We start from the raw sequence: 21,878 nt of genomic DNA on the forward strand, positions 1-21,878 counted from the left end.
AGTGGGATGACGTGGTGCTGAGGTCGAGCTGAATGAAGCCTGGACGGCCACTTAGCTCAGTTAGCCGCGCGGCTACCTCACATTCATAAAAGTCGTCATAGAATTTGATCCGTGACCTAAAAAACACGGCGGCAGTGACCTAATGAAACACATATACACACACGTTCGACCCTCACTCATCATCGCGTCAGTACGTGATGGATTAGCATACCGTGGCCTTTCTCTTTATTCATCTTGTCAGGGGTTTTGTGTGTGCATATGAGTGTGAGTGTGCGTGAGTGTGTGTGTGGCATCTGGTTTATTCCTGTCTGGGGGTCCATGACTTACTTTACTTAATGCATTAAGCAGGCCGAGAGGATATTTGGGGAGAACAGGAGGGAGGGAGGGAGGAAAGAACTCGACGACAGAGGAGAGTATAACTTGAAAAAGATCCTAATGCTAATGAGAATATTTTTTTTCCCTCCACGTTCTCCGTTCCTCTTCCCTTTTTTTTCCTCCTAGGGAAGAGCTTCACTCTCACCATCACAGTGTTTACCAACCCTCCTCAGGTGGCCACATACCAGAGAGCCATTAAAATCACAGTGGACGGTCCCAGAGAGCCACGACGTGAGTGACACTGACACGCAAGTGTTGACATTTGGCCTCCTCAGCAGCTATTAACACGTGGAGATTCATGTCATATTTGATCTTAAAGGTGCAATATGTGAGAACAAATGGGGGGCAGAGTCACTGCTAACTGGTTAGCATGCTAACTTAAGTAGACATCTCGACAACACAGCACACAGACTTCATAACAATAAAAACAAGTGTTTTGATTCATATTCTCTTGATAAGTTTGATAGCTTTTAGAATGTTTTCAAATTAAATTCTCACATATTGCACCTTTAATATGCACCTTTTTTGAGCCTCTTCAGAGTTGTATTGTTCGGAGGTAATGTTTTTATTTGATCACTTCAAAATTGAAAAAGATATTCATCACATTGCTGAACCAAAGTCAACAAACCAACCAGATCCTCAGTGAAGACATGCCTCCAACCCCTACAGACGAACTCTCAGATGAGTCAATAAGGAACCTGATGCAACACCGAGTTCCTCTCCCACTCAGTGTGATGAAACACTGGGATTTCTCACGACAGGACAGATTGTGTTTGTTCATAAACTCAAAAGATATGTCACATGAATAACTATCATCCGTTTTTAAATGGAACTGAAGTGAGCGACACTGGTCAGAGGAGTCAGAGGCGAGGTGACAGAAAGAGAGGAAGACTCCTGCCAGCTCCGCTCAGCTGTGAATAACCATCACTCGTCTCTAACTCGCCCACACACACACACACACACACACACACACACACAGTATAAATACACACACATGCACACTTCCCCCATTGGGAGGAAGTGCCTGTAACTGGAGCTCAGGCTCAGGGCTTTGAAGTGCAGCCAACACCACAGACAGCGTGACAGACCACCACACACACACACACACACACACACACACAAAGAGACAGCCAGACCCCTATGCGGCGCCCATCGTCAGATTCCCGAACGCAATATCAGACAGAGTGTGTTAACAAAGTCAGAACATTGTTATAGCCCGCGTTGGGCTGTAACTGTTACTGTAATCCCTGGCTTATGTAATCAGATTTCAAGCATGAAGTAACCTGCTGCTCACAAATCACCTCTAGAGATCTCTGGCTGGAAAGTAATGTCACGTCTGTCTCACAGGTCATCGCCAGAAGATGGACGAGGTCAAACCCGGCACCCTGGCTTTCTCCGAGAGGCTGACGGAGCTGGAGCACCTGAGACGGAACTCGATGAGGGTGACGCCTCCCCACCACCATCACCACCAACCCTCCGCCAACGCCCGCCAGTCCGCGGGGATCAACTCCACAACCTTCTCCAGCCCGTCGCACGCTCAGATAACCGCTGGTAAGAGCACAGAAAAGAAGCGAAGGCACAGACACATGTTTCATGTGTCGTATTGTTTCCACTATTTGAACCAAAGTCAATGTGAATCAGGGCACCCAAAACATGCCATGTAAAATCACAGACGCTTTGTTTTTCCTGGCGTATCCAGACAGTGCAAACATGGGCAGGAGGAACCGTGAATCAACCAACCCGACAATCAAAGTCAGACCCGTTTTACCACCTCAGCCGCAGTTTTGGCTTAAGTATTGAGAAACTGCTCTAATTTCTCGATAAGCTCAAACATAACACCAATGAAGCAATTTTTTTTAGAAACAATGATACATCTTTGAGAAAACAGGAAACTCAGGTTAGTCAGACATGACTTTACATAAGATCAGAGTTCCTGTGGCTAACAGTGTCTCACTGGCCATTGCATAGTTACACCGCACTGGTTTGCTGCGGTTTCTGAGGTTTAAATCTAACAATGTAGGCTGTTTATAGGTCTATATGATGGGTATCTTCATTTTAATGAAGTTTAGGTTGGAAAAAAAACGTCCTTTAATCCAAGTTGTAGTCAGTTGCATAAAACAGGATATAATCAACCCATGTGTTTGGATTGTGAAGTACAGCACATAACACCAGCGAGGCCTCCAGAACAATGATTTCTTTGAGTCATGCAGGATTCATGCTGCGCAGAAGCCTGAACAGTAATTGTATTTAATAGGAGAGAAAATGATTTCCACAAAGTTTATTTCTGTGCCTTATATCTTGGAGGTAAAAACCACACCAGCGTCATTTTCTCCTCCAATGACGAACTTGAAGAAATTCCCTTTGTCTCTCTTTTCAGAATCTGACTTAATTTTGAGGGATTACTCAGAAACTGTGTGGTGAGGATATCAGACAGGCTGTATCCTCAGTGTGTAACAAGGTGGAGTCGGTGAAACGGTTATTCAGCGTTTTCAGTAGAACAAACAGTCTCACATGGACATTTAAGGACTAAACTTCCCTAGTCACTGTCCATGACCAGGTCATGATTCAACAGTGGGACAACTGTAGATCTGCTTCCTTCAAGGAACATCACTTCGGGAAATAAGCGTATTCACTTTCTTATAGAGAGCGACAAAGCGATACCACTCTGATGTTTATTGTCAATTAAGCTACAGCCAGGAGTTAGCTTAGCTTAGCATGAAGTCCAGCACTGTTCCTGGGGGACTGGCTCTGATGCTCCGATGGTTAGTTCAAGTGCCTAGAAAAATGAGGCCTTAACCGCTAACCGTGTGTGTGAGAGAGGTTCCCCTTTTTGATTTACTGAGGAGAAGGAAGATTTGTCAGTTAACATTTATAGTGCTAATGTGCAGATTAATATTTAATGTAAAATCATTTACAGCATCTAGAAATACAGTGTGTGTGTGTGTGTGTGTGTGTGTGTGTGTGTGTGTGTGTGTGTGTGTGTGTGTGTGTGCGCGTGCTTGTATCAAACCTCATTGTTCCTCCTTGTGGTTTTGGTGAGATCCATTGTGGTCTGTGTGTGTGTACTGCTTGTGTGTGTACCTGAGTGAGTGTGTGTTGCGGTTGCCGTGGATACCCCATGTGGCACCGAAAAGACGGTATCTGTTCCTCTTCCGACTTCTGCGGTAGTGACGCCACGCGAGCGCCCGCGTGTGTGTGTTTACGCACTTATTTCTTGTGTGTGCATTAGCATGTGTGTGTCTTTGCACTTGTGAGGGAGGAAGCAAGTTGAGCCTCAAGGAGGAAATGAGAGTCAGCTGGCAGGAAGTGCTACTGTGGGAGAAAAAAAAATTTAAAGCAAATGTGTAACTGTCAGAATTTGAGCTAAAGGTTATTGTAAAAAAGATTTGTGATTTACTTTATTGTGGACAGCTCAGAGATTTCAGTTCTCGTCGATCTGCCAACACCTGTGATTATTGGTGGAAACAGCAAATGCACTCCAGTACTACAAGTCAAACGACTGTGGGTGCAGAAACACTAATTAATAAAGAAGTCATGCAATAATTGGCTTTTTTCCGTCATTCATGGTGATCATATTTTATGCTGCACATGCCATGAGTCTGCAAACAGCAGGGCACAGCGAAAGGAGCTGGTTACTTTACTGAGAAGCATTTTTGATGAAGAGTGTTCCTGTTGACTACTTCATACTCATGTTTCATCAGATAAATGCTTTTAATGTGAAGCCGCAGCTGTTGGAAATGATCAGTTTGCATTAGCAGTAACTTAATAGAGCATTTTTTTTCCAGGAATATTGCTATAGACACCCAGAATGTAATATATAACTATTGCAGTGCTTTCATTAGTGGGCCGTGACTGGGCATTAAATGCAGCAATATATCCCAAATGTTTTCAACAATGTTCAAACACAGAGAAAGCCACAAGTTTGTTCAAGGTAACACTGTGTTTCATCAGGCCGCCTGCCGCTTTAACTCCAAGAGAGAGTCAGAGATTGCCATAAACATAACGTAGATAAAATGTGAATAAAACGTCAAAACATTACCTTGTCAATAGACATTTGTACCTAAGTCACGTCAAATGGATCCTCATTAGCAGTGGTGGCTGCTTAATAGTGTGTTTGTCAGTCAAGTAGCATTACAGAACATAAACCTGACACCTCTGCAGATCGCTGCTGCAGTCAGGCAGATAAAAAGGACTGAAGCGTCTGGATGAATCCACTTTGTAATCCCAAAAGTTAAACAGTAATCTCTTAGCTCGCCTCGCTAGGTGTTTATTCCTCCAGAAGCTCTGGCTCTCCATCTGACTCTCTCCTCCAGAGTGAACCTCCATTGGGTATCAATGCAAGCTCTTGATTGGCTCCTATATTTGCTGCATTTGTAGGCCTCATAAATGTGTTTTTCAACTGAATATTATCTTTTCTTTTGACTGGCAATGAGCAGAGATGTAAAAACAAAAAAGAATGTGGAGGAGTGGCGAGAGACCGAGAAAAAACACCAGCACACTGTAGTTAGACTGAGTGTTTCCTGCTTTCTCTGTTTTTCTGATCCCTCTAAAAATGAAAATAGCAATAGGAAACCGTTATTAAGCCACTCTCTTTTTCTTTCTCTTCCCCTTTCTTTCCTCCTCTCTCCCCCACCATCACCCCCTCCCGCTCTGCTTTCATTTCTCCTTTAACAATCGTCTTCCCTCATTTCACTTCTCAAAACGTCCAAACTGTGAGTAATGAATACTGTACAATAATGTAATGTAATGCGCTCATGTGCGTGCGCGCCGGCACTTCGTTGGACACATGTGTGGCGGGGCAGTAAAAGTCTATGTTCCCCCCGCTGCCAAACCACTTACTGCTCATAACAGATGTAAAATACACAGAGTGGTGACACATGATAAAAGTACAGATAAAAATCAAGAATAACAATACAGCACAATGTGATCTAAAAGGGTTAAAACTTGGAGATAGATCCTTTGTAAAGACAGCTGATACACACCCCTGACATAGGATGACATGAAAGCTCCTTTAAAATAAAGCCAATACCTCTTAACTATCAGAAATCACTACCTCTCTGTGTTAGCAGATGCCACATGGGACTAAAAACTCAAAGTTGATATCACAGAATGTTCCAAAATATGGTTTCAGTCATTTTAGGTTGTTTGTGCCTCCTGCAATTAAAAAATAAAAGCTTCAAGCCTCTTGTTGACCCCCTGAATGAACCCCTTACTGTGTAACAAATACAGAGCGAGGGGTGCCACACACATGGTATGACACATCTGTCCTCAGGTTTTCATGAGCCCTGTTGTCAGCGCCACGACAATGCATTTTTTTAAGATAATCAAACATGTTTACTCTAAGGAAAGTGGATAATGTTCTCAACTCATAAAAAAACACTAAATCCATCTATGTATTTTGGAAATTCAAGAGCAGCAGCCACTACAAACCTTCTATTTCTTGACATTTGTATATTTTGTTTACACATAATAGGTATAATTGGCGTCGCATTATTTCTGACATTCATTAGCCGACCATAAAACACCACGGAGATGCAGTTCTAGGCGTTCTAGCTCTGTTTCCGAGCAGCAGGCCGCCTGTGACTCCTGCCCCACATTAGCGCACTCTGCCAGGGGAGAGAAGCCAGGAAAGGAGGGGGCTTGGCACGGGGCCTGGGCTTCACCACCACCCAGATACAGTGCACACACACACGTACACACACACACATCAATGCATGGGAGAGCTCTTGGCGAGACTTGAAAAGCCTTCATTGACGTCTTGGCTGCTGTGTACAGTTCGCCTCCTCGTCTGTCTGCACACACACACATGCGCAAAACACACACACGTATGTACACACTCTTGTCTGCAAGTCTGTGGGTGATCAGTGCCATTTATTAGACTGTGGGGAAAAAGACTGGATTGAATGAAAGAGCGTGCACACACACACAAACTCACACAGCCCTCCCCTTCATCCGTCCACCCCCACACTAAGTTAATTGCTTCCTCTCCTCCATCTCTCTTTCTTCTGTTCTCCCACCATCAAACTTTCTCTGTCTCAAGTTCATTTAAATCAGCTTAAATCAGCCTTTTTTCAAATAAGACTGCAGCACATGCTTATTGTTTTTTAATATGTTATTAACACAAGTATGTAAAGTTAAAGACAAGATGCTGTCTGGGCCAAAACAAAACTGATGAAATCCTCTAAACTTAAAGCTCATGTGAAGTTTTTTGCTGAACAAAGCCATGGTATGTTATTAAAACCCTTCGTACATTTACTCAAGTACCTTGTGCTTTTTACACCACTTCATTTATTTGATTACTTTACTTTTCACTGAGCGGGAAAGTGATCAGTAACTAAAGCTGTCAGACAGATGTAGCAGAGTAAAAAGTACGATATTTACCTCTGAGATGTAGTGGAGTAGATGTATGTAAAGTTCTATAAAATTGAAATATTCAAGTAAAAACCATGAGTTTGTACGTATACAGTACTCGAGTAAATGTACCGAGTTTCTTTCCAGGTAAAAACACTGATGATAATGTGCTGAAGAAAATGTCTTGTAATCATCTCAGTTACACAAAGAGCTTGTTGTTTGAGTTGTCTGTTCGCTGTTTTCACTGATGGAGTGATAAAATAGAAAATGTAGACTTGTAGTTCAAAGAAAATTAAAAAAAAAACTTTATCTCTCTCAGATTCCAGACAGATGCAGTCGTCTCCATCTTGGTCTTACGACCAGTCATACCCCTACCTTGGCCAGATCACCACGCCCACTGTCCACACAGCCAATCCCCTTTCTCCTGGTCGATCCACGCTCAGTGACTTGTCTTCACGACTTACAGGTAACACACACACACAAACACACACTCCTGTGTCCAAACATAGAAACCTGACAGTAAAATAAGTATGCTGTAACCTTTGCTCTCTGCCCTCTCTCAGGTCCTGACCTCACGGCCTTCGGCGACCCCAGGATGACCTTAGAGCGACCTTTCACCTCCCTCCCCTCCTTGCCTGACTCACGCTTCTCCGACCCTCGGGTCCACTACCCTCCCACAGCGGCCGCCTTCACCTACACTCCCTCTCACAACCCTGTCTCCAATGGCGCCCTTGGTATTACCATGGCAACAGCCATGGCAACCACTCCTGGGGGGAGGTACCACACCTACTTGCCTCCTCCCTATCCGGCGAACACCCCCCACCAGGCCCAGAACGGGCCCTTCCAGTCCACCTCCTCGCCGTACCACCTGTACTACTCCACCGCCGCCGGCTCGTACCAGTTCTCCATGATGGCAGGAGGAGGAGGAGGCAGCAGTGACTCGCGCTCACCGCCGAGGATCCTGCCGCCGTGCACCAATGCCTCCACAGGCTCCTCCCTCCTGCACCCATCTCTGCCCAATCAGAATGAAGGAGTGGGTGTGGAGGTGGAGTCTAGCCACAGTAGCTCCCCAACAAACATGGCAGCTGCTGAAGCCGTGTGGAGACCTTACTGAGCCGGCCACGGTGGTGGAGGACACTTTAAATGTGTACGTTCATTTACGGCGACAGCCTGGTCACGTGATGGAGGACAATCCAAAACAGGATAAAATGATCTCAGTTAAATGACGAGGAAAGTGTGGTGTTATTCTACTTTTGTCGCAAGTCTCTTCCCTGTATAATTCGTCCATCACTTGACCAGGAGCCAGATGCGAGCGCCCACTTTGAAACCATCTACTGACAAACAATGTTGGCCATTGAAAAACAAGAATGACTGACAGGTGCATCAGCCAACAGAGAGCAGAGAGTGGACCTCCCAGTCTCACTCTCAGGACTCCAGAGAGGAGCGAAGGACGAGCTGAGAGAAGTGGGCTAACATTTTGGTTTTACACTGACAGAGTGCATGCAGCAGCACTGGACTGATCTGAAATCAGCTTCCTTTGTAAAATAACAAGACTTCTTCCTCATAAATGTTGTTGGTGTCGTGAAAAGATTTGCTCATGCCAAATATTGTGGACAGCCTGTTTGTTTTTACCTTCATCTATCATTGTTACACTCCTGCATTGTCACAGATTTTTCTTCTCGGTCAGACATTTTTAGAGCCCATTATCTCTTGAAGAAGATAAAGAAACAAACCTTTTATGGCTCTGGAGACAAAATCGGACACATTTGGTTAGATTAGATTACCTTCCCTCAGCAGCTTTGCTCCCAGATGCTTTAATCTTATTTCCAAACATGTCTGACAGCATGGAGTTTTCTTAGATACTTTAATTTATTCATACAATACCATTTTCTGGTTGCATTTCAGGTGTGTGTGCGTGTGTATGTGTCACATTTACACATGATCCACTGTCAGTTTGTACTGTATATAACTGTGACTGTAAATGACACCGGCATTTGATCATGTTTTCATCACCCCCTTCCTCTCTCTGTCTCACACACACACACACACACACACAAAGCAGATTTATTTTGACATTGTTGATTGTGCACATTTGGTTTTGATTTATATAAATATTCTTGTGAAGAAAATACAACTCTTGTCCCGTCGTCTGATTCTTATCGAAGCCCATTTCCCGCCAAATGAAGAAAAATGTCACTTAAAATTAAGCTTCATGAAAAAAAAAAAAGTGGTAATTATGAGATATAAAGTAAGATTATGAGATAAAATGTCACAATTACAGGATAAAAATTTAGAATTATGACATAAAGAGTCAAAGATAAGTCAAAGAGATAAATTATCATAATTATGAGATAAAAGACAACATTTTGATTTAAAAAATCCAAATGATGAGATTGAGAAGTCAAACTATGAGGTAATAAATCATGATTATGAGATCGAAAAGTCCGAATTATGACATAAAAGTTACAGTTATGAGATAAAATATCAGAATTATGAGCTAAAAGGAAACATTCTGATAAGAAACCCAAATTATTACACTAAAAATCTAAATTATAGGATAGAAAAAGTCAAAGTTAGGAGTTAAAAAGTGTAAAGGTAAAAAGGAGGTAAGCGTAAATGTATTGTCATGTTTCAAATCACAAGGCTTCTAAGAAAACGAAACAATGTTTGAGTCCTTTCAGTTCTCTTAATGTAAAAATCTGTGCCGCATGCTGACACCTGTATCTATGCCAAACCACACACACGTCGACATTTCATCCATTGCTATTCCTGAACATGGAGGAATTTCTACAGGCAAACAGACAAGCCCTAGCTTGCCTTCTCTGCCAGTTTACACACACACACACACACACACACACACAGAGGTTGCTAAATAAAGGTGAAGTGATTGCAGCCAGACAGTGGGTACACAGTATGAAAAGCTGAACTACTGCAGGCAAAGGTTGGGAGAAAGAGCTCACAGTGATCTAAAACGTATCAAATAACTGACGTGAACGTACGTTAACAGACCTTAAAATCATCTGCGGGTGCTGAGGCCTCGTGCTCAGCACCAAAAACTCAGGTGAGCACTGACTTCATCGGTTCTGGCAGCCTCGTCAGCACATCCAGGCACGACTGGGAAAGGCCCAGGGTGTATTTTCTGGACCGTGCAACATGAGGAAGTCCGAGCGAAGGGCGTCAGCGTGCTCAAAGCGAACTATTACACGATCAACTATTCTCGTACAAATATCAATAACAGCGCACAACCTTTGAATAAGATCAAACTACTTCCTCCCTACTCACTGCAAGAAGTGTGTGAATGTTGCTGATTTGAGAAGGTTAAGGGTTCAGTGGGCCTCAACAGAAGCATCAGAAACACCTTTCTATCACATTTTCTGACATCACAATTAGTATTTTATGCTACTTTCCACATGTACAACTGACAACAGCACCATGAACGTCACTGACAAGAGACTAACCATGAGCTAGTTCATGTCAAGCATACTCAGCCCCCTCATCCCCAGATACAGTTCAACAATCCAACAAAATTATTCGACACATTGGCAACAAAACAACTTTTTAGAGAGGCGCTTTAGGGTTCTCACTCGAATAAGGCAGAGGCTGATTTGAATGGAGGCAGATCACATTGCAGAGGTCGTGCTGAGATGAGCTCACTGGGCTCAATAAGGATCAATTTGTTTAGAAGAATAGGGAACAATGGAGGCGGCTCACTGTGGCCTCATGTCACACAGGGGATGAACGGGACCAATTACTACATTTGTTTCACGCTAACACAACAAGTGATGGAAATGTATGGTGAATTGCACTTATAATACAGAGGTCACAGACGTTAGCTGTATATAGCATTCTTTAGCCCATTCAACACAAATAACATGCACTATTTGTTACTGCTGACCGTTTTCTAAGTCACAATGGAGAGTTTTAGCTTGAAACATGCACTTCCAGTAGTTGTTTCCTCTCTACCCTCGTACATCATACATGTTATAGTTAATCCACTCTCAAGAAAACCTTTAAAATGAACAATACATGCAGAAAGTTCTCATTTTGTTTCAGTGAGTCTTATAAAATTCAAGTTGGACATGAGAGAACGGTTTGAAATGACTGAGAGATTAACTTGCAGGACAGCTGGCTTTGACAGGACATTTATCTTTGGTGAACGGCGACATCTAGTGGTCTAATCACATTACGACACCCCGATCCTGAGGGAGAGAGTTCAGTTTTTCTTTAGGGCTGAACTCTTTGGGTGTTTTCAGTGGGTCCACAGTAAAATATAGTCAAGAGAGCAAGCAAATAATGCATAAAGCATGGCTTGTGGGGTTTAATGTATGTCCATTTGTGGGTCAAGGAGACATTATTTCAGCAGTCCTGCAAAAACCCAATTTTTGACGCGTAAGGCTCCAGTTTTCTCTCTTTGAGCCTCCCAACAGATAGGAGAATTGATTTCCTACCAGCAGCCATCACTTGGCGCTTGGCTGAGCTTCAGATGTGATTGATGACCCCCCAGTAATGACAAACGAGGGAGAAATTAACAGGGACTCAGAATTTACATAACGTCCTATTAATCACTGTGACAGAGGGACAGAGGTGGTGATGGCAGGGGAAAATCCATGAGAGACAACAGATTTATTTATTTATCTAGTTGAGATGTACTGCAAGTGCAAATTGTGTGTGTGTGTGTGTGTGTGTGTGTGTAGAATCTGGGTGTTAAGTAAAGCTGCAGTCTGGAGTTTTGAGAAAAAAGTGGACTGATCCAGAAGAGACCACCTCCCCAAAGAGGAGCCTGCTGTAACCATGGTAACAGAGGAAGCCAGATAACCAAGATGGCGCATTCAAAAAACAACAACAGCAACAACTTTACCATGAGTAACTTCATTTCTCTAAACCAGTTCAACCACTTAAGAGCGTATTCAACACAAACTAACCTTATTATAACTTCCGGGTCACTTGAAAGACAATTTTGCTAACCAGTAGCCACAAAGACAAAGCTAAACACCAGAGTTAGCATACAAGCTAACAAGCCAGATTTACCAACAAGCTACGTAGCTCGACTGCAACACCATAAGGCGATATGCGCTATTGGGAGTATTACTGTAACCGCTGCCACCATAGCCTTGTAGTTAAAACATAGAATGAAACATAAATCAAGCAGGGGTCCTTACCTGTCCTGCAATGGCAGCCAACTCTGCGTAGTACTTGAGTCCTTAGAAATCCCGCTGCTCCCTCCACCTCTGAAAAGATGCTCCAATATTTATCCTTGTTTTGTCTCTGGTTCAGTCCAGTTCTTTCTTTTAACACCACTTTTCTTCATCAGTCTTCTTATTTCTTCTCTTTGGCATGGGCAATGGTGGGGCATTCTTCAGCTCTATTGCTCGACCAGGTGAGAGCAGGCACTGCGCCTGTACAGGTGAGGGGCACTGGCCAGTAGGTGCTGCATGAGAGAGTGGGGCTGCCAGCTGCGTGCACGAGAATGATTGACACCTCTCAGACACTCGCCTTGGCTCTGATTGGTTGTGTTGATCCTGGAGAGGTGGATTCTTACGAACCAAATTACAGCCACTGGGTGGAGCCACAGACAACTGACCTGTATGTTATTCTACTGTCAGATCATAATGCCAATTTGAGCAAATATAACAAAAAAATAGTTACATACGACATACTTTTAGTTAGCTACTGACCACATAGACAAATAGAACATACATTAACATCTGGAATTTTGAGTGTTGTTTTGTTTGCATTGATTTCCTAAATATCATTAACCAATTCACTGTAGATTTTAAAAAAAAAGAAGAAAAAAAAAAGATCATAAGGTAAGCTTATCATAGTTTTAACGCTAGGAATGTGATATGTTTAATGTCAATTGTAAAATGCCATGAACATTTGTATGGTTACGGTTAATATATTACAGTAAACCAGACATGATATTCATTTTCCAAATTTAAGAAACATGTGATTGTTTGACACGAAGTGACATTACAACGGGCGAAAACTGCATTTTCAGACACAGATTTCCCTTCCACGAGTCTGATCATGGCCATCTCAAATTTCCCAGGCTTCAAACGCAACACGAGCGAGGCTCTTTACGTCAGCACGCTACGCGCCAAATTCGTAAAGTGCGGAAGGCGCAACAGCAAAACAGCAGCGTACCCGGTGTTTTTAACGTTTGTCGTTGAAGTTTGGCTACTTTTGATAAAATATACATCTCCAGTATGTCTCAACAGGCAGGCTATTCGCCCAGCTTCAAGCGGCCGGCTGAAATCATGCGAATGAGGAGGAAAAGAGCCCGAAGCGAAGCCGGTGTCTTCTCCAGCCCGAGCGGTCAGGGCTCCACTGCCAGTCCGGGACAAAGCGACTCATCTCCGGCAAACGTGCGGCCCTTCTCTCCTGGGCCGCTTTTCCACAGCCAGAATCGCTCCGGGGGTGGAATAAAACGCAGGAACCCGTTCGCAAATATCGAGAACACGTTCAGCCCTAAAAAGAAACTACTCATTTATAACGACGAGGGAAATGCTGAAGCTGCGGACAGTTTGAAGATGAACAGATCGACGGAAAAGGAGGGAGATGACATGTCAACAAAGACGGGTTTACCTTTCAGTGCGATTCTGAACGAGGTTGAGAAACAAGAACATCAACACATGTCCAGCAAGGTTAGTTACAATACGTTCACATTGAAGTACAGCTAAGTGTGTTTTGGCACACAATGCAGAACCCCCCTTTAAAAAAATCGAATTTTTAAGACCACCCAACACGGCATGACAGTACCCCTGTAAATTGAACTAGTCATAAAAAAAACAAACATTTATTTATTCATATGTTTATTAATTATATGTGAGCCGAATTCAATCTAACAACTGTCTAAAGCTCTTATGACAACATTAAGTTACACCTGTTGCTTTTATTGATTAGAAGAGTACGTGTTTATTAAATTTCTATATTTCTGATAGGCGATTTGAATGGAAATTACTTTGAAGGCTGTCATAGATGACCTCATTTTTGGTTAATATGCAGAAAGATACATAAAGTAAAATACAGGAGGACCAGAGAATTGTCCCCATATTCATGTAGTGGACTCCTAGTTATGTATGAAAAGAAATTCAGTTTTGTGGCATAATGATTCATATTTTCCATTTTCACTTCCCCTGTTGCAGAAATGTCTCACTTTCTCTGAAGACGACTCTCTGTTTGAAGAGGAGGAGGAAGATGTGAAAAGTCCACTGCTGAAGGTTGAATTTCTTCATTAACTTTTTGCACTTTGGTTTGTCATATCCAGAAAAAAAATGTCTGTTTCCTCTCAATTGTTCAAAAGTTCAAATTATCCCCTCTCATGTCTCTTCCCAGAGTCCCCAGGCCATTGCGCCGGCCTCCATAGCTCCTCCCGTCTGCACAGCGTACCCAGCAGACTGGAGCCTGAAGACTCGCGTCCTCTTCACCTCCCCGCTCTCCCTGTCGTGGGCAGAGCACCCTAAAGCCCAGGAGGAAGCTCTGGGCATCAGCCAGCACTGCAGAGCTCAGTTTAGCACCCTCCCACACAGTCTACAGGTACAGTAAAGTGTTTTCTATTGTCAGTGTCATGTTTCAGAGAGAGTTCTACAAAAGACACTCAACTGAATGTTTTCCTGCAGGATCCCAAGTCCTGCTCAGAGCTTCGTTGTGCCTTCCAGCAGAGTCTGGCATACTGGCAGCACCCGTCCCTGCCCTGGATCTCTCTGTTCCCCAGGATCAACGCTGAGAGGAGCTTTACTGGGAAGAGTAGCCCGTGGGCTCAGGATACAGCTCTACAGCAGAGCCTCATGAGGGAATGGTGAGGCTGGAGATCTGTTTACTTAGATTGTGGCTCTATTTTGCACGGGCAGATAACAACAGCATTTTCTCTCCGACTGTCTTCTTCAGGTCGGTCAGTCTCTCGTCTCTCTACAGTCTACTGAAGGCCAGATTGTGCCCTTACTTCTACCTCTGCTCATATCAGGTAGGTGTATATAATTTGCAGGCTTCTGTGTTTCTGTAAATTACAGTGTAATGACTGAATCTATTAATATATTCTGTTCCATCAGTTTACAGTGTTGTTCAGGGCAACAGGTCTCGGAGGATCCAGCAGCATCTCAGCATTAATCTCTCCGACAACCAGGGGTCTCAGAGAGGCCATGAAGGCAGAAGGTGAGTCCCAGCAGAGATCAATTCTTTCCATTTCTATAATATTCACAGCAAGCAGTCAACAAAGGGAGACCTTTTCAAATCCTCTGCAATTTTGTCATGTTGTCAACCCTAAAGATTTAGGATTTAAGTGAGGATTTTTATTCTTCCCCCAACTATCAGATCTTTATTCATTCAAAACACATCTGGTTCATCAGAAGCTTAACCATTGCATTGCAGCTCTTCAATTTTCATATGTACCTTCTGCAGGTATAGAGTTCAGTCTCCCTCTAGTGGAGGAGAGGAGGAAGAGCAGAGAGCAGCAGAACCCGTCAGTGGACCAGAGAGAAGAGGAGGAGGAGCAGAAGGAGAAAGCACGGGAGTAAGTGTGTCTTGTAATAATTTGCAAGTGTTCAGTTTTTTGTGCCCTGAAACACCATGTCACATGACACACATTGTGCTTGATCATATTTCAGAATAATCAGACAGTAGCATTTCCCGCTCTTTTCAGAGAATAAAACACATGAACAGAAAAGGGGCAATAATTCTGCTTCTAATTATGATTGCAGGTGTTGTGAGCTGAAGGAGGATGATGAGGACTGTCAGGCCGGTGATGAAGGAGAAGATGAAGATGGTGACTTCTCCTGGCTGAAGGAGATGGGCATCCAGGACAAAATCAAGAAGCCAGACAGCATCAGCATCCAACTGTATCCTCTCTGGAACTGTCAGCTTCATGTCAGATATATGTCCAGTTTAATATGATAACAATCAATTAAACCTCCTTGACCCACCGCTGCAGTCGGAAGGAAGGCCACACCGTGTCTCTGGACCACAAGCCGGAGTCTGTGGTGTGTGTGGAGGGATCACACACCTTCACCCTCATCAACTTCCTCATCAACTGTAAGAGTCTGGTGGCTTCAGCCGGCTCTCAGGCCGGGCTGCCTCCAACACTGCTGGCTCCCGTCGCCTTCAGAGGAGCTACGATGCACACGCTGAAGGTACAGACACACACAAAGTACAGTACTTGAGTAAATGTAATCTGTTACATTCCAGCACTGCAAACACACACTATACACACGCTGTTTGTGTGTGTGCACATGTCTACATATGAGTGTGTGTGTGTTTTTTTTTTTTCAGGCCCGCAGTGTGAATGTGAAGAGTCAGATTGGGTCTACGTACCAGAACATCAGCAGTCTGGAGATCACAGGTACGGCTGCAGCATCTCACCTCACGTCTCATATTTCAGACCCAGCTCTGTTTCTTTTCTGTCACTGATGTATGAAATAACTGGAGGAATTTGTTGATGCAATTATGTGTTTGTCGCTCCTTCCTTCAGGACCCATCCTCCCCTCCTCCCTCCACACCGTCACAACCCTCCTCCGACCCGCTCAGAAAGGAAACTTCTCCGCTACTCTTTACACACACGCACCCACCGCTGTCATGAACACACACACCACTCAGCAACTGGTGAGAAAATCATATACCTCCTTAAAAAAAATATATCATAAACGGTATAATAACACACTGACTCCAGCTGTCTCTGTGTGTTTCCAGGTTACTGATGGCTCAGTGGATCTGTCCGGTTGCGGTCTCCATCCTGCCTCCATCCAGCAGCTGCAGCAGCCCTCCAACCTGGGCAAGACTGCTCTGACTCACATCAACATGAACAACTACAGCTACACCTGGAGGAACTGACGGTGTCATTGATCGGTTTCATTTAACACGAGATGATCCTGACGGACTGAAATCATTTTAAAGACTCAGAGGTGTTTTCTGGTTCAACTTCCTGTTTTAAGATCCTTTTACAAGCAGATTTTATTGTGTTGCACTCTTTTAATCTCTTCTTTAAAGCTGTGGTAATGAGAGCATTGTTTCTAAATGAGTTTTTTTAACGTGGATAAATGCAGTGTTTACCGTCTTGTTTGAAAATGTCTATTAATTACATCTAATTTGTTGTATTTTGGAGAAATAGCTTTTATTAAATGAAACTTCTGAGGTACCATCACATTTTGAGGTTGTATTCCATGAAGGCGAAGCCTGAGGAAATAAACACGTTCTCTGTGGAATTCACAAAGGCATGACATTTTATTTTGATCGTTACTTTCTATTAATATTCTGTGATAATATCGTTGATGAGAAAGTTTTAGATGTTTATTAGATAAGATCATGACTGCACAATTAATCGAAACAATAATGACATTTCTAAGTGATTACACACATGACCCAGACAAATATTAGCAAATATTTTTAACCACAGTGGCAACAACGTACATAACATACATATACTACCAGCAGCGCCCTCTGCTGTGTGTACAGAGAAGGTAAAAGCTTACAGCACCTGGTATTCCCAGGCGGTCTCCCATCCAAGTACTAACCAGGCCCGACCCTGCTTAGCTTCCGAGATCAGACGAGATCGGGCGTGTTCAGAGTGGTATGGCCGTAAGCGAGAGTTATAGCAACAAAGAGGTATTTTATAGATGATGATCATCGTGTATCTGTCCGCGCTTATATAAAATGACATGGAAACAACGTGTGTTTATACGTTCTGGATAAGAAGCTCTGATTACAATGAGGTCATTCTCACACATGAATGATTAACTGTGGTTTTAGCATTGCAGTCTGACTACATTTACCATATTCAACTAACGTCATATTTTCAGGTAATTATCCTATAATATAGAATGTCTTATTACTAATGTTATTATAATACATACGGTATAGAAAGAAAAGTAACAATCTCCGTACAAAAATACAAGACTACGTGATATTACATCGTCTATAAAATGACTGTTTGTAGCAGCTTCCCTCGCTTATGGCCATACCACTCTGAACACGCCCGATCTCGTCTGATCTCGGAAGCTAAGCAGGGTCGGGCCTGGTTAGTACTTGGATGGGAGACCGCCTGGGAATACCAGGTGCTGTAAGCATTTTACCTTCTCTGGACACACAGCAGAGGGCGCTGCTCACTCTTCACATACAAAAAATGACTTTCTAACCAGCTGAGTTGTTCCTGCTGCCTGAACACTCTTAAATATCTAATTATTGTGACTTTTTAATGAAATGGCTTTGTTTGTCTCAATTCTTACGGATTAAGTCAAACTAATGTGAAGCTCCAGAAATGTTTTCTGGACAACAAAACATTCACCTGACTTTCCATCAGCATGAGGGTGAGTAGATAATGACTGAATTATCAAAATTTGAAGGAAACAATACAAGAGGTCTCAGTCACTATTAGTCCACTCAACTATGCAACATGTTTAGTGTTGTGTTCAAATCTTGGCCCTAGCATCCTAACATAATTCTTTCCGGTCCTTTTTAAACAGTTTGTTGCAACCTCAGGTTTCACATATATAATTTTCAGAGTTTCACAAGTTGTAGCAGCCAGCAACAACTGTTAATATGGGGTTTGCTTAAAAGAGAGAGGAGTCATAGGAGAAATTAGAAAGCTGTCCCTAATGAGAAAGCAGCAGCAGCTCCCTCTGCTGTGTGCCCAGAGAAGGTAAAAAGCTTACAGCACCTGGTATTCCCAGGCGGTCTCCCATCCAAGTACTAACCAGGCCCGACCCTGCTTAGCTTCCGAGATCAGACGAGATCGGGCGTGTTCAGAGTGGTATGGCCGTAAGCGAGGGAAGCAGCTACAAACAGGCATTTTATAGACGATGTAATATCACGTAGTCTTGTATTTTTGTATGGAGATTGTTACTTTTCATTCTATATTCCACATGATAACAATAGTAATAAGACATTCTATATTATAGGATAAATACCTGAAAATATGACGTTAGTTGAATATGGTAAATGTAGTCAGACTGCAATGCTAAAACCACAGTTAATCATTCATGTGTGGGAATGACCTCATTGTAATCAGAGCTTCTTATCCAGAATGTATAAACACACGTTGTTTCCATGTCATTTTATATAAGCGCTGACAGATACACGATGATCATCATCTATAACAAGCTGGTTTGTGGACTATTTACTCGCTTACGGCCATACCACTCTGAACACGCCCGATCTCGTCTGATCTCGGAAGCTAAGCAGGGTCGGGCCTGGTTAGTACTTGGATGGGAGACCGCCTGGGAATACCAGGTGCTGTAAGCATTTTACCTTCTCTGGACACACAGCAGAGGGCGCTGCTCACTCTTCACATACAAAAAATGACTTTCTAACCAGCTGAGTTGTTCCTGCTGCCTGAACACTCTTAAATATCTAATTATTGTGACTTTTTAATGAAATGGCTTTGTTTGTCTCAATTCTTACGGATTAAGTCAAACTAATGTGAAGCTCCAGAAATGTTTTATAGACAACAAAACTTCACCTGACTTTCCATCAGCATGAGGGTGAGTAGCTAATGACTGAATTATCAAAATCTGAAGGAAACAATACAAGAGGTCTCAGTTATCAACAATAACAGAAAGTACAATTCTGAATCTAAATCTTGGCCCTAACATGCTTCCTGGCACTTTTGAATACATCTGTTGTGAACTCACCTTTCATATAACATTTTTCAGTGTATTATGTTTCCATGGCAACCTGGATGCATGAGGACAATGGAGTGAATATCGCTGCTTCTCAATCCCTGGCAAAACAGTTTTTTTTCTTCTGCTGGAGAAAGAAAGCCAAGTTGTCTTTACAAGCTCTGGGGCTGTGCTGCTAACTTTGAAGGCTGCACACCTGAACAACTGGCTCCACGACTCACCTTTCTCCGCTGATCAGCTGTTAGCCTCCCTGATCAGCTGTTAGCCTAGCAACGCTAACTTTCATACCCACTTGCTCGGTGCTCTGTGGGCTGTCCATCATCGCTCCGTTGGTCCTCCCTCCACCACAGCCTCAGGGTCATTCACCGCCCGGCTCATTTGTCGCTCTGCCGCTGCTGGCAGCATCTTCAGGTGTTCCGCGCAGGAGCTCCTGGGCCTCTGCTGTCACTTCACCCCAGGCTCCATCGCTCGGACTGGATGACTCGGTGTCCTGCGTCGGCCCGCTGTGAGCACGGAAGCTCCAGACGCAAATAATTCAGATGATGCTATTCTCTCAGTGCTGACTGACAGGCGCTCCATTTATTCTTTTTTTTTTATGGTTCCTCTTTGTTAAGTGTCCTTGGGTACCCTGAAAGTCGCGATATAAATTAAATGTATTATTACAAGCAGCAGCAGCAGCGCCCTCTGCTGTGTGCACAGAGAAGGTAAAATGCTTACAGCACCTGGTATTCCCAGGCGGTCTCCCATCCAAGTACTAACCAGGCCCGACCCTGCTTAGCTTCCGAGATCAGACGAGATCGGGCGTGTTCAGAGTGGTATGGCCGTAAGCGAGTAAGTTGTCCACAAACCAGCATGTTATAGATGATGATCATCGTGTATCTGTCCGCGCTTATATAAAATGACATGGAAACAACGTGTGTTTATACGTTCTGGATAAGAAGCTCTGATTACAATGAGGTCATTCCCACACATGAATGATTAACTGTGGTTTTAGCATTGCAGTCTGACTACATTTACCATATTCAACTAACGTCATATTTTCAGGTATTTATCCTATAATATAGAATGTCTTATTACTATTGTTATCATGTGGAATATAGAATGAAAAGTAACAATCTCCATACAAAAATACAAGACTACGTGATATTACATCGTCTATAAAATGACTGTTTGTAGCTGCGTCCCTCGCTTACGGCCATACCACTCTGAACACGCCCGATCTCGTCTGATCTCGGAAGCTAAGCAGGGTCGGGCCTGGTTAGTACTTGGATGGGAGACCGCCTGGGAATACCAGGTGCTGTAAGCTTTTTACCTTCTCTGTGCACACAGCAGAGGGAGCTGCTGCTGCTTTCTCATTAGGGACAGCTTTCTAATTTCTCCTATGACTCCTCTCTCTTTTAAGCAAACCCCATATTAACAGTTGTTGCTGGCTGCTACAACTTGTGAAACTCTGAAAATTATATATGTGAAACCTGAGGTTGCAACAAACTGTTTAAAAAGGACCGGAAAGAATTATGTTAGGATGCTAGGGCCAAGATTTGAACACAACACTAAACATGTTGCATAGTTGACTGGACTAATAGTGACTGAGACCTCTTGTATTGTTTCCTTCAACTTTTGATAATTCAGTCATTATCTACTCACCCTCATGCTGATGGAAAGTCAGGTGAATGTTTTGTTGTCCAGAAAACATTTCTGGAACTTCGCATCAGTTTGATTTAATTGGTCAGAACTGAGAGAAAGACATTCTTTACAAAGTCACAATAGTGAGATATTTATGTCTGTTGGCCAAGAATAAGTTCAGGCAGCAGGATAAACTCAGCTGGTCTAAAAGTCATGCTTTGTATGTGAAGAGTCAGCAGCGCCCTCTGCTGTGTGTCCAGAGAAGGTAAAATGCTTACAGCACCTGGTATTCCCAGGCGGTCTCCCATCCAAGTACTAACCAGGCCCGACCCTGCTTAGCTTCCGAGATCAGACGAGATCGGGCGTGTTCAGAGTGGTATGGCCGTAAGCGAGGGAAGCAGCTACAAACAGGCATTTTATAGATGCCGTTCATTGAGCATCTTTCTACTCTGGAATAGAAAGAACATATTTGTGTACATTCTGGGTAAGATCTCTGATTACAATGACGTCATTTCCACTGCTTAATGGATCAGTGTTAATATAGAATAGTGTGACAATGACTGGGGGAATCACTGCTATATGAATACGTGTTATATTTGCTGATGATATATAATAAAGTGTATCGAATAAGAGACAATCTAGTTCTAAAAACATTACACTAAGATATGAACATCATCCACAAAATGATTGTTTGTAACAGTATCAGATAAGTACTGTGATATTCATGCTTGTATCATTCAATTTGACCATTTAAAACAGGGGGAACATCCTGACAGCTTGGAATACACTACCGTCATTTGAATGAAGAGAGAGCATGCATATGGATATGATATGGCTCAAAGACAGCTCCGTGAGCAAGCTCACTGAGTCAAGAACACGTCAGCATAAGAATATCTCTAACTCCAGCCCATTTATATCAGTTAA

At 43.1% G+C, this 21,878-nt stretch overlaps 3 protein-coding genes and 7 non-coding genes across 13 annotated transcripts in view; 5 read left to right on the forward strand and 5 right to left on the reverse strand.

The window, feature by feature from the left end:
* Positions 1-8,851, forward strand: part of runx1 (RUNX family transcription factor 1) — a 45,586-nt gene extending 36,735 nt beyond the window's left edge. For all 3 annotated transcript variants that reach the window (XM_037091748.1, XM_037091747.1, XM_037091749.1), the window contains 4 exons: positions 502-606; positions 1,723-1,926; positions 7,046-7,192; positions 7,290-8,851. In XM_037091748.1, the coding sequence (XP_036947643.1) occupies positions 502-606; positions 1,723-1,926; positions 7,046-7,192; positions 7,290-7,840 (1,007 nt within the window). In that variant the 3' untranslated portion in view covers positions 7,841-8,851. The remainder of the gene's footprint in view (positions 1-501; positions 607-1,722; positions 1,927-7,045; positions 7,193-7,289) is intronic.
* Positions 1-12,689, reverse strand: part of urp2 (urotensin II-related peptide) — a 102,705-nt gene extending 90,016 nt beyond the window's left edge. For both annotated transcript variants that reach the window (XM_037091754.1, XM_037091753.1), the window contains exon 1: positions 11,886-12,689. The gene's annotated coding sequence lies outside the window, so the exon portion shown is untranslated. The remainder of the gene's footprint in view (positions 1-11,885) is intronic.
* A 125-nt stretch (positions 12,690-12,814) lies between these two features.
* On the forward strand, positions 12,815-16,931 carry LOC119015593 (protein downstream neighbor of son homolog). Its single transcript, XM_037091743.1, has 12 exons — positions 12,815-13,370; positions 13,872-13,946; positions 14,062-14,262; positions 14,346-14,524; positions 14,614-14,689; positions 14,775-14,877; positions 15,124-15,235; positions 15,423-15,560; positions 15,653-15,851; positions 15,991-16,060; positions 16,190-16,320; positions 16,408-16,931. The coding sequence occupies exons 1-12, from the start codon at positions 12,933-12,935 to the stop codon at positions 16,546-16,548; spliced, it is 1,863 nt and encodes a 620-aa protein (XP_036947638.1). The 5' UTR covers positions 12,815-12,932; the 3' UTR covers positions 16,549-16,931.
* A 248-nt stretch (positions 16,932-17,179) lies between these two features.
* On the reverse strand, positions 17,180-17,298 carry LOC119015676. Its single transcript, XR_005073429.1, has one exon. It is a non-coding gene; the product is annotated as a 5S ribosomal RNA (ribosomal RNA).
* A 363-nt stretch (positions 17,299-17,661) lies between these two features.
* On the forward strand, positions 17,662-17,780 carry LOC119015705. The gene has a single exon (XR_005073457.1). It is a non-coding gene; the product is annotated as a 5S ribosomal RNA (ribosomal RNA).
* A 578-nt stretch (positions 17,781-18,358) lies between these two features.
* Positions 18,359-18,477, reverse strand: LOC119015765. The gene has a single exon (XR_005073512.1). It is a non-coding gene; the product is annotated as a 5S ribosomal RNA (ribosomal RNA).
* A 358-nt stretch (positions 18,478-18,835) lies between these two features.
* LOC119015799 lies at positions 18,836-18,954 on the forward strand. The gene has a single exon (XR_005073543.1). It is a non-coding gene; the product is annotated as a 5S ribosomal RNA (ribosomal RNA).
* A 1,087-nt stretch (positions 18,955-20,041) lies between these two features.
* LOC119015683 lies at positions 20,042-20,160 on the reverse strand. The gene has a single exon (XR_005073435.1). It is a non-coding gene; the product is annotated as a 5S ribosomal RNA (ribosomal RNA).
* A 358-nt stretch (positions 20,161-20,518) lies between these two features.
* LOC119015776 lies at positions 20,519-20,637 on the forward strand. The gene has a single exon (XR_005073523.1). It is a non-coding gene; the product is annotated as a 5S ribosomal RNA (ribosomal RNA).
* A 588-nt stretch (positions 20,638-21,225) lies between these two features.
* LOC119015694 lies at positions 21,226-21,344 on the reverse strand. Its single transcript, XR_005073446.1, has one exon. It is a non-coding gene; the product is annotated as a 5S ribosomal RNA (ribosomal RNA).
* Between the last annotated feature and the right edge of the window lie 534 nt (positions 21,345-21,878).

Source organism: Acanthopagrus latus, chromosome 24, assembly GCF_904848185.1.
Source record: "Acanthopagrus latus isolate v.2019 chromosome 24, fAcaLat1.1, whole genome shotgun sequence".
Taxonomy (NCBI): Eukaryota; Metazoa; Chordata; class Actinopteri; order Spariformes; family Sparidae; genus Acanthopagrus; species Acanthopagrus latus.

Coding starts and splice junctions, on each gene's coding strand:
- LOC119015593 (XM_037091743.1), top strand. CDS start 12,933: ATGTCTCAACAGGCAGGCTATTCGCCCAGCTTCAAGCGGCCGGCTGAA. Junction 13,371..13,871: donor ATCAACACATGTCCAGCAAG/GTTAGTTACAAT, acceptor CCCCTGTTGCAG/AAATGTCTCACTTTCTCTGA. Junction 14,263..14,345: donor CCCTCCCACACAGTCTACAG/GTACAGTAAAGT, acceptor GTTTTCCTGCAG/GATCCCAAGTCCTGCTCAGA.